Below are 13,970 nucleotides of genomic sequence, written 5' to 3' on the forward strand. Positions count from 1 at the left end.
TCCTCTAATCCAGTTTTATTCTTTTTCAGCAAAAGAGGAAAGGGAAAAAAAGGAAAACGAGAAAACAAAAAAAGAAAGGCTACAGAATTTTATCTTATCCATATCTTCATTTTTGTATGTTTTTTTTAATGTTAACCTAAAAAGGGCAAAGTAATGCAGCTCTATGCTTAGAGTGAGAGTTAACCAGAAACACAAAGGAGGTTAAATAAGGATTTTTTTTTTCTTAAGATACACAATATTCATCTCTTTTTTTCAGTTCTGTCCACGTCGAAATCTCAACCGAAAACCGAAGTAGTAGCAAAACCAAAACAAATAAAATTAAAACAAAAGCGCAGGGTGGAGTCGGGGGGGGGGGGGGGGCTAAATTGAGACTCCGCCTTCCTCGTTCCCACCAGAGCTGAACACATCCCTCCATAATGCCATGATGAAAGGGAAGCAAAGAAAAGAAAGACGAAAAAATACAGAAAGAAAAGCTAGCATGAGCAGAAGCACAGGAACTAGTGAGAATAATGAGAGCAAAGAATGAGAGAGAGAAAAAAAAGCCGCCGAAATCTTCAGCTGCTTTAAAAGAGGCAGAGTGTATGACAACGCAAGGGCTGATGGGAGCTGTACGAGGTTACAGAGTGTGTTTATTCAGACCTGAACGAACTACAGTTCTCAGATGAGCTGTGGGCGGCCGTTTTTCCCAAGCCAAACCGATAGGGTACCGTTTGATTTCGCCAGAACGGCACATGAAAACACGGCTGTAAGTGCATATGTGTGAGCGAGTGTGTATGTGTGTGTAAAACGACCTCGGCTCTGAAGTGGCTCACACCAATAAGAGCCAAAACAGAGCCGAGGTTTATTTCCCGGGACAGGGGGTGACTCGTGTTATCCAGGTCACCCCTCTTCCCTCAGTTATCATCCGTCTGCGTGATGGAGCAGAAAAAAATCCCTAGAAGTCTGGACCGATCGATGTGTTTCCCCTGGAGTCGATCGCAGACCAGAGCAGTTCTCCGAAAAACGGGTCTGACCTGCTGACCTGCGCGTGTGAGGGACTGATAACAGAAAGTTAAGGCTGTGCGGGTTCGCCTGTGTTGCTGCTGAGGGGGTCACAGGTCAGAGGTCAGAGGTCAAGCAGGGGGTGCGGGGTCCTCTGAGATGTGTTGGAGGATAAAAGATGCCACTAATGGGTGAGTGTGATCGTTGGAAATGCATGTGTGTGTGTGCGTGTGTGTGTATATGTGTGTGGGTGTGTGTTCAAGAGCACTCCTCTCCAATGCGCTGGCAGGTTCGGCCCACCTTGCGGTCCAGTTTCACCATCTTCAGCACGGCTTCCTCTCGGCCGCGGCCCAGATGGTCAAACATACAGTCGTGCTGCTCTGGCAATCGGTGCAACATGCAGAACACATAACCTGGGAGCAAGAGAGACAGAGAAGCATCATAATGAGATGGAAGAACTGTATAACCTGCTCAAGGCTGCACTCAATTTAAAGAATGACTCACACATTTTTTGTAAATAGGCTAATTTTATGGATCCCCTAGAGGTAAACTGTTGAGTTTTACCATTTTTTAATTTAATTCGGTCATTTTTAGCTTAGCTTAGCATAGATCATTGAATCGGATTAGACCATTAGCATCATCTTGCTCAATTTTTAAAACAAGTTTTCTGTTTTTCTTTATTTTTTTCTTAATTTTTCTATTTATAAAGCTTTTGTAGTTACATGTTTTCTAGGCTGATATGGCTAGGAACTATACCAGGGTTTCTACAGGTTACATCAAATCAAATTTAAGACTTTTTAAGAACATTATAAATGAAATTTCAGACATACATAAGGATAAACTCTAAGGATTTTTTTCTAATGGCTCAATTAGAACTTTAAAAACATACGTTATTGTAAGAAAAACACATAAATTGTTCATAAATAAATAAAATATCTAGTAAAACTTTTATTAAGGTGGGGTTTTAGTGATCGGATGCATTGGGTAGCTTTACATGGACACAGGAAAATTAAGACCTTATTTAAAATGATTTAAGACCTACTTCATTGATTTTAAGACTTTTAAAGGCCTAAAATTAGTTTTTAAAAATTTAAGACGTTTTAAGACCCCACAGATACTCTGTATACTCTCATTTAGCGCCATAATCAAAAACCATCATTGAAACGGATTAGACCATTAGCATCATCTTGCTCAAAAATATCAAAAACGAGTTTAGATCATTGTCCTATTTATAACTTGACTTTTCTGTAGTTACATCATGTACTAATACAAATGAAAAATGAAAAGTTGCTATTTTACAGGCTGATATGGCTGAAAACTTTATCAGGGTTCCTACAGGTTTCATAAAGTCAAATTCAACACTTTTTAAGACCTTTTTAAAGACCATAATGAATTTAATTTCAGAGTTTCACCAGAATAAACGCTAAGGATTTTTTTCTGAATGGCCCAGTTAGAACATTAAATAAAACATATGTTAAGGAACAAACCATATTGGTAATAAATTGTTAATAAAGTAATAAAACATTTATTGAGGTGGAATGTTAGTGATTGGATGCATGTTGGCATGTTAAGACCTGTTTAAAATGATTTAAGACCTACAACATTGATTTCAAGACTTTTTAAGGCCTAAAATTTAGTTTTTAAAATTTAAGACTTTTTAGGACCCCACAGATACCTTGTATACTCACATTCTAGTGCCTCAATCAATGAAATTTTCTGGCATACTATGACTGCAGCAGGAGCAATGATATTACGCAGTACCTGAAAATAATCCCCAGTTAGGAAAACTGAGAAACAACACTGCAAAATATCCTTTTCCCTCGGGTGCAAACATGGTCTATTGTTTATTACGGAAGAATGAGAGTATAGTTCCTAGCCATATCGGCAGAGAAATTGCAGCTTTTCATTTTCCATCGTTACACAATAAAACTACAGACAAGTCAAGCTTTAAATAGAAAAACGATCTTATTGTTTTTTTTTTGTTGACATTTTTGAGTGAGATGCTAATGCTCTAAAATAATTCAATGATCTATGCCAAGCTAAAAGTGTTCCTGCCAGACTCAGAGACCTCAGACAGAGCGCTTTTAGCTTAGCTTAGCATAGATCATTGAATCGAATTAGACCATTAGCATCATCTTGCTCAAAAATATCATAAACGAGTTTGGATTATTTTCCTAATTATAACTTGACTCTTCTGTAGTTACATTGTGTAATAAAACAAATGTAAAGTTGCCCTTTTCTAGGCTGATATAGCAAGGAACTATACTCTCATTCTGGTGCCATAATCAAGAAATTTTTCTGGCATACTATGGCTGCAGCAGGAGCAATGATATTACACAGTGCCTAGAAATAATCCCCAGTTAGGTAAACTAGGTAACAGTGCTGCATAATATCATTGCGTAGCTGCAACCATTGTTCCTTTTTTATTACGCCAGAATAAGAGTATAGTTCCTAGCCATATCAGCTGAGAAACTGCAGCTTTTCACTTTCCATCGATACACAATGAAACTACAGACGAGTCGAGCTTCAGAATCGATTTTTTGACATTTTGAGGGTGATACTAATGGTTTAATCCCATTCAATGATCTATGCCAAGCTAAAAGCGTTTCCGTCAGATTGCGATCTCAGAGGAAGTTTATTACGCTAGAATGAGCGTATAGTTCCTAACCATAAGGGAGAGAAATAGCTTGAACAATGAAACTACAGATGAATCAAGATTTAAATAGGAAAATTATTTTAGAGCGCAATGCTAATGGTTTAATCTAATTCAATGATCTGTGATAAACTAAAAGTACTCCCGGAGATCAGTGGAAATGGATTAAAAAGGGTAAAACTTAACTGCTTAACTCTACATGAGATGAGCCTGTCAAGCCTATTTCCAAAAAAAAAAAAAAAAAAAAAGTGGAGTGTTCCTATAACGAATTTTAAAAGCATACTTGAGAGCACATCATGAGCGCACACACATCAGGAATGGCTTTTTCTTTATTACGTCACTGTTAACACTTCTGAAGTGTCGGTTTCTTTATTGAATGCCAGAGAGCTGGCAAAGAGATGTATAATGATCTTAGATCATTTCTAAGTGGGAAAAAAATACATTTCAGAGGTGCTTGCCCATGCAATGCATCGCTGACATGATGAAGTGGTGTTGTGGGTGGACACTGACTGGTCAAAGTGAAAAAAATGACTGATTCCTGAAGACAAATATGGCTCCGATGCAACCTTTAATGCAATTCAGCATGGGCGTTTTTTTAATAATACAAGGCTAAATAATATAAAACAAAAAAGCTAAAAAGTGAATACTTAATTGCTATTTACTCAAACATTTATGAGTTTCTTCTGTGATAAGATATTTTGAGGGCAGAATAACAGGAACCACTGACATCCACAGTATGAAAAACACATACTATGAAGTCTGGTTATTGGTTTCCAGCTTTATTCATTTAAAATGTCTTTGTGGTCAACCGAAGAAAGAAACTAAAAAGGTTTTAAACAAGTGAAGGGGAAGAAAATGATGACAGAATTTTCATTTTTGGGTGAACTAGCCATGTCAAAAAAAAAAAAAAATACCCAAGCCTCTATAATAGCGTCAACCATAGAGACAAATGGTGCAATGTGATAAAACTAAATACAATAGAAGCCACTACAATTAATGGTTTTGTTGACACTGAAAGCAGCACTTTAGACCCTCTACAGTTAGATATGGCTCTGGGCTCCCTATCAGAAAAATTCAATGAGATTTCTTTTTTTTTTCCCCACTCCAAAACTGATCAGTGTCAATTTACTTTTCTACTGTTTGACAAAAAAAAAAATGTCTGAAATTCAGATTGTGTGTGGCTCAGCTGTTAGAAGCTAAATAATTAAGGCTGCATGATATTGAAAAAACTAACATTGCAATATTTTTTTAATTCTGTGATATACGTTGCTATATGTACACAAATTCACTAGATGAGTTGAATAAATGTTTGTAATAATACAAAGTTTTTGTTTTGTAAAACAATTCAATAAAATGAACAATTATTAATGTTAAGTTACAGATATATTGTGCCCTAAAAATAAAGTAAAAATAAATAAATAAATAAATATATATATAATATTTTAAAAAATTTAGGAATTATTTATAAAATAAAATAAATACAAAAAAATCCCCAAGTTTCTTCAATATCCTAAAGATAGATATGGCTCTTGTCTCTCATTTGGTGCAATTCTATGGGATTTTTGGGGCCATTTTCTCCTTTCTCTTCCAATTTAGGGTTTTAATAATATGACAAAAAGCAGCATTGTCTTCAGATCAGCTGTTAGAGGCTAAATAATATGAAATGTGATAAAGAAAGAAAGGAATGATTGAAATACTAATAATTAAATAAATAAAAACAAAAAAGAAAAGGTACCACAACAAAAGAGTTTTTCTACATGACTTCTAAAGAGTTCTCCCACACATTTTGAGTAATAATTTATTATCAGACCACACTGAGAAAAAAAATATGTTAAAAAACACTACTAACCTTATATTAAGGCAATTAAAATATCCTATAATATACAAACAAGAAACTAGTAGCTACATAACTGAAAATAAAGCAATAAAATAAAGTTATAATTACGGTTGGGTCGATAGACAATGCCATGGTCCATCACCGATGGCCTTTAGACATCACGATGCTAAGCCGGCATCACAATCCTCCGCCTGCCCATGTAGCAGCAGCAACCCGCTCACGAAAAATACACACTTAGACCCCATTTGCACTAATTCGTATTGGAATGAAAACGCTCCACCTCCACATTGGCGTTTCATCTAGCATTTCAGAAGAGATCTCATCCACACTATACAGCTGAAAACGCGCATCACATAACCACACACACACTCTGGCATGCGCTGCAGCAGCATATGCACACGTCCGAGCTCTAGGCAGTCAGCGGGTGCTTTGAGCACAAAACCCCAAAGAGCAGTGCACGTTGGACAGTTTATCAAGGCTGTACCGCTGGATTGCGTCTCACTATAGTTGTTAAACGTGATATTTAATTCATCTTATCTCCATCTAACGACTCTTCTGTCTTTTGAACCTATCAGTTAACGTGTCACAGCATCAGTAAACTGCTTTCGCTTTCACGTTCATACTTTGTAATTTTAACGAAAACCTCAGATATTGTTGGTTTGTACCTTTTTGTTGAACCAAAGTTTGTCGACGCCATTCTAACGACACAGATCACTCTGCCTATTCATACCAGAGTCCCGTAGAAAAAAGTAATTGACCGGTGGTAATTTGTGTGCAACTTATCTTTCTTTATGTATTTACAGTAGGCTACAAATAATTAATTCGTTATGAATTAATTATTCATAAATAATAAATTCACCGCAACATACAATGACGATGCCTTCGTCCATCGTGATGTTTCACATTAGACATCGTACGATGCCAAATTGGTCAACATCGCCCAACCTTAGTTATAATATTAAAATAACACACACAAACACTTTTATAACCATTCATTCTGAAATTAGCATTACAAAAACATAAGCTACAATTAAATTAGGGGAGACCACAGTGTTATATGATTAGTAAGGTGTTTTTAATATTATTTTAATTACAGGAAAACCAAACGTAGATTGACTTCTTAGGAAGTGTAAAAACTGAGATCCAAGTTCATTTAAATGTAAATAAAACCCGCTCTGTGCACACGGAGGAGAATCCATTTTGTCTTAAGAGCCTCATTAAGAAGAGAGTCGCGTTAAGAAGTTTAATATATTCATTAATACACATGGTGTTTTTAATGAGTCTGAGATGATTAAAAGCTTACAATGTTTCAATTACAGCAGCCACAGAAGAGCTGCACACACCAGTGCATAATATAGCACTATTCAGGAGCAACTTCGCAAAATGTGCTTATATATATATATATATATATATATATATATATATATATATATATATATATATATATAAATATATATATATATATATATATATATATAAATATATATATATATATATATATATATATATATATATATATATATATAAATATATATATATATATATATATACATATATATATATATATATATATATATATATATATATATATATATATACACATATATATATATATATATATATATATATATATATATATATATATATATTGTAGATTAACTATCATTTTTTAAAGAAAAACACTTTATATTCATGTGTTTAGGTGTATATTGCATAAAAGCTGAATGGCACTGTCTGGAGATGTGCATGAAGTCTTCAGATGTGCAACAATACACTTTGCCTCATATCATTATACATCATGTAAATGGATAAATGGACTAACCAGCAGGCGATCTCAAGCACACCATCTCATAATGTTGTTTTAGTCATTCTGAAAAGCCAAAGTCTGTCATCAAAATGATTTGGTTAAATTTCCTCCCAGAAATGACTCACAAGGTTGTGTTCCCAAACATCAGGCATCTGAACACAAGATAACATGACAGTGTTTGTGATCGCACATGTCGCCTGCCACTCTGAGGCAGGGCTTTTTCCCCTTCTTGCTGTTTCTTTTTTTTTTAATGCAGGACAAAAAGAGGTGGTTTTTCAATATTGCTAAGAATAGTACTTAAATTTTTCATTTTAATCATCCGTACTAAATTCTCAATGACGTTTAAACAAATGATTTGCGCATTATTCTTTTGTATAAGCTAAATTCACAATATACGAATCAGTCAAATATTCTCTAATGGCCTGTTTTCACTAAGAAGAAGGTTCAGTTCAGTACGGTATGCTTTTGTTTCCGTTTCCGCGGTCAGAAGAGTTGAACAATTCACATGTATGACTTTAAGACCTTTTTAAACACCAAATTTAAATTAATTTAATTGAATTAAATTAATATACACAACAACACCCCCCAACACAAAGGACTTTTTCTAATGGTCCAACTTTTCAATTTAAAATATTTAAGATCTTGGGTCTGTCAGACTGAAAATAATTGTTGTGGGGTAATGTGAAAAAAAAATTAGAGGCATTTTAAGGTCTTCTATAAAGCACACTTTATTCAAGACATGAATGTACTCAACGTCACTCTGAAGAGCAAAATAGAAAACTGTACTGAACCATTTCATTGGGACCCTTTCATAAGAGTATCAAGCAAAAAAAATCGCAGTGTTAAGACTCCATGAATGCTATTAGTTCACACAGAAACTTTCTCTCTCTCTCTCTCTCTCTCTCTCTGTGCAAACTTGAGAATGCAAAAGATGCAAAATGTGAACAGCCCATATGGCTTTCTGCTTCTAATGAGAACTGATGTCAAATTTTCTGGTAAACACCATGCCTACCAAGTAAAGGCTGATTTATACTGCTGCATTGAGTGCATACAGATGGATCGGAGTAGTGTAGTCACGATACTGGAATTTCGGTACCAATTGGTACTAAAATTTTAAAAACATCCATTTCTCAGTAACATTTCCTAAACAGAAATAACTATAACTGGCCGTGAAGGTCGTCAGTTTACTGCTTATCAACAAGTACTAACACACTGACAATGGAGAGCTTCAAAGTCGCGTTGACCAGCTGTCAATGAGCTGACATCCCAGCGGTCCACTGATCTACACGTGTTTAAAACACCCCAATGTCCCTGTATCTGTGTTTGTGTTCGGTGAACTGATGACCTTCACAGCCAATCAGTCTTTTCTGTTGAGCACATGAACACAATGGCCAATCAGAAGTGTTTAAGTATGTGCTCAAATGTTTCAGTACCGAAATTCCAGTATCGTATCAACACTAGTCCAGCTTAGCCTTTGCCGTGGCTGATGACAACCCTGATGCACATCTCTCAAAAAAATTTACCCACACATCACGATGACGCATATCGCTAGCTCTCTGATTGGTTGGCTTGGAAGCATTTTCGAGTGTGGGTGATGCCGAGAGCTGCAGGCCAATAGAGCGAGTGTTTAACAATTGTCAAGTCCCGTGGATGATTCCATGTGGATACTTTTGCTTTGTGTTTAATTTATGATTAAAGTTGTAGCATGTCTGCCGGTTACCACCTCTGAACGAATGAGTTTAAGCTACTTGTACAGTAAAGCAGCATTATAGGTATTTCCGGTGTAAACAAAACACCCACAAAGAAACTCGACACAGAAAAACATTGAGAAACCTCACTGCTATCTAGCGCTTCGGAAGTGTTATTGCAGAGCAACACAAACAGAACATATACAGTTGAAGTCAGAATTATTAGCCCCCCCGTTTATTTCCCCCCCAATTTCTGTTTAATGGAGGGAAGATTGTTTCAGCACATTTCCAAGCATAATAGTTTTAAAAACTTATTTCTAATAACTGATTTATTTTATCTTTGCCATGATGACAGTAAGTAATATTTTACTTTATATTTTTCAAGACACTTCTATACAACTTAAAGTGACATTTAAAGGCTTAACTAGGTTAATTAGGGTAACTAGGCAGGTTAGGGTAATTAGGCCAGTTATTGTATATTGATGGCTTGTTCTGTAGATTATCAGAAAAAAAAATTAGCTTAAAGGGGCTAATAATTTTGTCCCCAAAATGGGTTTTAAAAAATTAATAACTCCTTTTATTCTAGCCGAAATAAAACAAGTAAGACTTTCTCCAGAAGAAAAAATATTATCAGACATACTGTGAAAATTTCCTTGCTCTGTTAAAAATAATTTGGGAAATATTTAAAAAAGAAAATCAAAAGGGGGCTAATAATTCTGACTTCAACTGTATGTATAAATGCATAGCTATGCAATCACTTGAAGCAGAAGTATAATTCAGTCTTAAGAGTATGTTGGCAGTGAAATCGCAAGCCTGATAAAGGTGACCCATAGAGAGTCATACTGTAATGTACTGTACTGCTCAGTGGAAACAAGACATTTTACTTTACTGTAGATTTATAAAAAAGAATTTCTGAAGATTTTCTAACCCTAGGATGACAACTCAGCAGAGTTTCAATAACTGCAGGAGTGCTGTCTAAGACAAACCCCGGCGGGATAATGACTCAGATGCGAGCTGTCATAGGAACAGTCGGATCCATAAGTGTATTAGCAGAGCAGTGGGAATTGTGATTAGACTGATGACTTGCAATACCACCTTCAGTTTAACAAAACAAGACAAAAAAAATAACCAGCACAGTCAAGAGAACTGATGTTAGCTGCGCAATTATGTTTAAACGCTCACTTTATTTAAATGACTGAGGGGGGTTAAATATATTTTGAATTTTTTTTAGGGATCTGAAGCTCACATGAAATCGAGAATAGGTCAGAAGAAACAAGGAATCGTTCGTTGTCCTAAATAAAGCTGTCCTGACTTTAATGTGAGTCAGGAAGTGTCATTTTTCTCGTTGCATCGTCTGGCAGAAAATGACAGTGATACTAACCACAGCGACAGGACCCCAGCTCCTGTTGTACGAGCTCCAGTTTGGTTTGGCAGCGATGGCACCGCCGACGGTTCTTCTGCTTGGGAACCCGTGGAGAGTCTTCAGAACATGAGGCTTCTCCCACACGGACACGCTTCTCCGGGGACGACTCGCTCTCTGAACCTGAGGCTGAAACACACACACACACATATATATAATGCTTGCGCAGCTGCAATGGCATAACAATTACTGCTGAACGACCTGAGGCCTGCACCGTGATTCTGGCTGAACAAACTCAGAAATACAGCATTAGTTTTGAGTTGAAAAAATTAGGGCAGTCAGGCTTTGTTTTTAACTTTTAAAGCCAAGTTACTAAACTCCCAAAATCATTTTGCATATATTTGTAAAATATATGGACAAAATTCTGCACAGAAATAACAAAAAATGTCCACAGATTCTTTCTGGCCCTTGTTATTAGTTCTAGAGAAGAACACAAAAGCAGTTGAGTTAAACAGCGCTGTTTTCCTCTTCGTCTCATAAACAAATTAGGATAAAGTATTTTGTCCTCACACTTTGTCTGGAAGATTTGAGGTAACGAGGATGAATGCACTTCCTAGGTGGTTGCTAAGGTGTTATAAATGGAAATCAAAAAGCTGGTGACAAGGGACCAATTAAAGCATGGCATAAACCGGAATCTGTCTCAACCTACTTGTGATCAAATCGTTGCCTTTAAGACATCATACGTGAATTTAATATAGAAATCCAATTTTCACACTGTTCATTTTCATTTAAGACATAAACAACTGTGTTTATGTGTATATTTATTTTATAAATTTTAAAGGGACAGTTAACAATTCCTGCCATCGTTTGCTCACTCTAAAAACATACTCTAAAACTGTTCTTTCTGTTTAACATAAATATACACTCACCAGCCACTTTATTGGGTACACCTTACTGGTAGAGGGTTGAACTCTACTTTTGCCTTCAGAACTGCCTTAAACCTCCGTGGCACAGATTCAACAAGGTATTGGAAATATTCGTGAGATTTTGGTCCATGACAGCAACATGCAGTTGCTGCAGATTTGTTGGTTGCACATCCATGATGCGAATCTCCTGGTTCTCCACATACCAAAGGTGCTTTATTGGATAGAAATCTGGTGACTGTGGAGGCCATTTGAGTCAGTGAACTCATTGTCAGGTTCAAGAAACCAGTCTGAGATGATTCACTTTTATGATATGGCGAGTTATCCTGATGGAAGTAGCCATCAGAAGATGGGTACACTGTGGTCATAAAGGGATGGACATGGTCAGCAACAATACTCGGGTAGGCTGTGGTTGACACGATGCTCAATGGGTACTGATGGGCCCAAAGTGAGCCAAGAAAATATCCCTCACACCATTAAACCACCACTACCAGCCTGAACAACTGATACAAGGCAGGGTGGATCCATGCTTTTATGGTGTTAACGCCAAATTCTGACCCTATCATACGAATGTTGCAGCAGAAATCGAGACTTTTCAGACCAGGCAACGTTTTTTATTCTTCTATTTTCCAATTTCGGTGAGCCTGTGCGAATTGAAGCCTCAGTTTTCTGGAGTGTCACCAGGTGAGGTGTTCTGTTGCTGTAACCCATCCGCCTTAAGGTTAGACGTGTTGTGCGTTCAGAAATGCTCTTCTGCATATTATTATTGGAGTTACTGTTGCCTTTCTATCAGCTCCAACTAGTCTAGTTCAGATCATTCTCTGTAAACCTTAGAGATGGTTGTGTGTGAAAATCCCAGTAGATCAGCAGTTTCTGAAATACTCTAACCAGCCCGTCTGGCACCATCAACCATGCCATGTACAAAGACACTTAAATCATCTTTCTTCCCCATTCTGATGCTCGGTTTGAACTGCAGTAGATCGTCTTGACCATGTCTAAATGCATTGAGTTGCTGCCATGTGATTGACTGATTAGAAATTTGCGTTAACGAGCAGTTGGACAGGTGTAATAAAGTGGCCAGTGAGTGTATTCTGAAGAATGTCATTAACTTCAATAGTATTTTTGTTCCTACTATGGATGTCGATGGCTGCTTTTTTCCCAACATTCTTCAGAGTATCTTGTTTTGGTATCAATTACAGAAAGAAATCCCACTTGAGTGTGAGAAAGTGGTGATGAAATTTCATTTTTGTGTGAACCATCCATTTTAACATGCTTGAAACTGACTTTGTACATGGTCTGAGAAGCAGCTTGCAGTCTACTTCTTCAAAAGTGTGTTAATGTGCATCTTTTTTTATTAACATGTCAATAATTCTAAGCAGTCTGGATATATTTATATACACAAAAAAATCCATCATCAGACACTTCATAACAGCACCACAAAATAGACTGTCATACCAGCCAACCCTAAGAACTGAGTACATCATAAAGCCCCTGCAAAGAGACGGCGGAAAGTTTGCAAATGCTCCAGACAGCGGGTATGGCTTGACCACAGCTTCAACTCTATTGATTTAGCTCTTTCTGACCTTCGTTAGTCAGTCTAAACCACAGCTTTCGGTGCTTTTAGAGCTTTAAAACTCTTCTTCTTTCTGGATGGAGAGGTGGTAATGTATAGGGAGAGAGAGAGGGAGAGGGAAAAAATGATGCATCAATTTAAAAACCTAAAAAACTGGATTTGATTAACTTCAAACAGCTGCTTTGAGACTTCCAACCCCCATTTGTACACTGCTGTACATTTACAACTCAGCGGTGTGATGTGCTAGGCTATCAAAAGCTGCCAGACACACACACACATACACAAGTGTACCTGAGTCGCAGGGTCGTTTTGTAGGAGTGGATAGCGTGCCGCGAGCAGTGTCTGTACTGGAGACTTCTGGGAGAGAAAAACAGAGAATGAGAGAAGATTTAGATTTATGGCGAATGCATTTATTCATTGTGACTTTGCATTGCATTTATCAGTTCATGCATTCCCTGGAATTCAAACCCGTGACCTTGGTGTTGCTATTTTGGGGTGTTTTTTTTTTTTGTAACTCACCATTTGAGATGCAGAACTCTCAGCACTCAGACTTTCAGGTTGTCTCAAACTTTATTCAGCATATCATATTGCCCAAAACTAATAAACAAACACTATTATAACGTGTCAGATGATCTCTTTAATCTGCAATATTCTTTTTCAGCAGTCTATCATTTTCCATGACTGCTGTGTAATATTAAAACGATTAGGGCCCATCTGAGCGTAGACGCAACGCACGGCGAAATTTCATCTTCGTTATTAAAGCCAAGACAGAAATCATGTCCTCACCGTCCTGTGCAGGAAGAGGCGTGGCTTCTGTCGAGGGCTCCTCGGAGCTGGCTGGCTTGGAGGACAGGGTTTGGCTACTGCTGCTGCTCGTCTCATTACAGAAGACTGCTGATTGGCTATTGCTGGAGCTGGGGGCGGGTTCTGGAGTGCAGTCCTCGTCTGGCTGTTTCTTCTGTATGTCTGATGGAGAGAGCAGAGTGTGTGTGTGTGGGAGTCTCTCAAAACACTCTGATTCAAGTGCAATCTTGAGTATATAGACAAAGTAACTTACCAGCAAAACATTTGGAGCAAAGATTCATGGTTTTGCTGGACCTGGAGAATGAAAACAAAGAAATTCTCTTGAATAACAGTATAGAATGAAC

General features: G+C 37.1%; 1 protein-coding gene across 20 annotated transcripts in view; it reads right to left on the reverse strand.

Annotated features, from left to right (window-relative positions):
- The window catches only part of zfand3 (zinc finger, AN1-type domain 3), a 62,205-nt gene continuing 48,235 nt past the window's right edge, over nt 1-13,970 (reverse strand). For 6 of the 20 annotated variants that reach the window (XM_087278156.1, XM_087278152.1, XM_087278153.1 and 3 more), the window contains 5 exons: nt 13,880-13,920; nt 13,609-13,788; nt 13,114-13,179; nt 10,348-10,515; nt 1-1,394 (listed from right to left, as the gene is read on the reverse strand). In XM_087278156.1, the coding sequence (XP_087134282.1) occupies nt 1,240-1,394; nt 10,348-10,515; nt 13,114-13,179; nt 13,609-13,788; nt 13,880-13,907 (597 nt within the window). In that variant the 5' untranslated portion in view covers nt 13,908-13,920 and the 3' untranslated portion in view covers nt 1-1,239. 20 annotated transcript variants of the gene reach the window in all.

Source organism: Danio rerio, chromosome 13 (genome assembly GCF_052040795.2).
Source record: "Danio rerio strain M-AB ecotype USA chromosome 13, GRCz13ab, whole genome shotgun sequence".
NCBI lineage: Eukaryota > Metazoa > Chordata > Actinopteri > Cypriniformes > Danionidae > Danio > Danio rerio.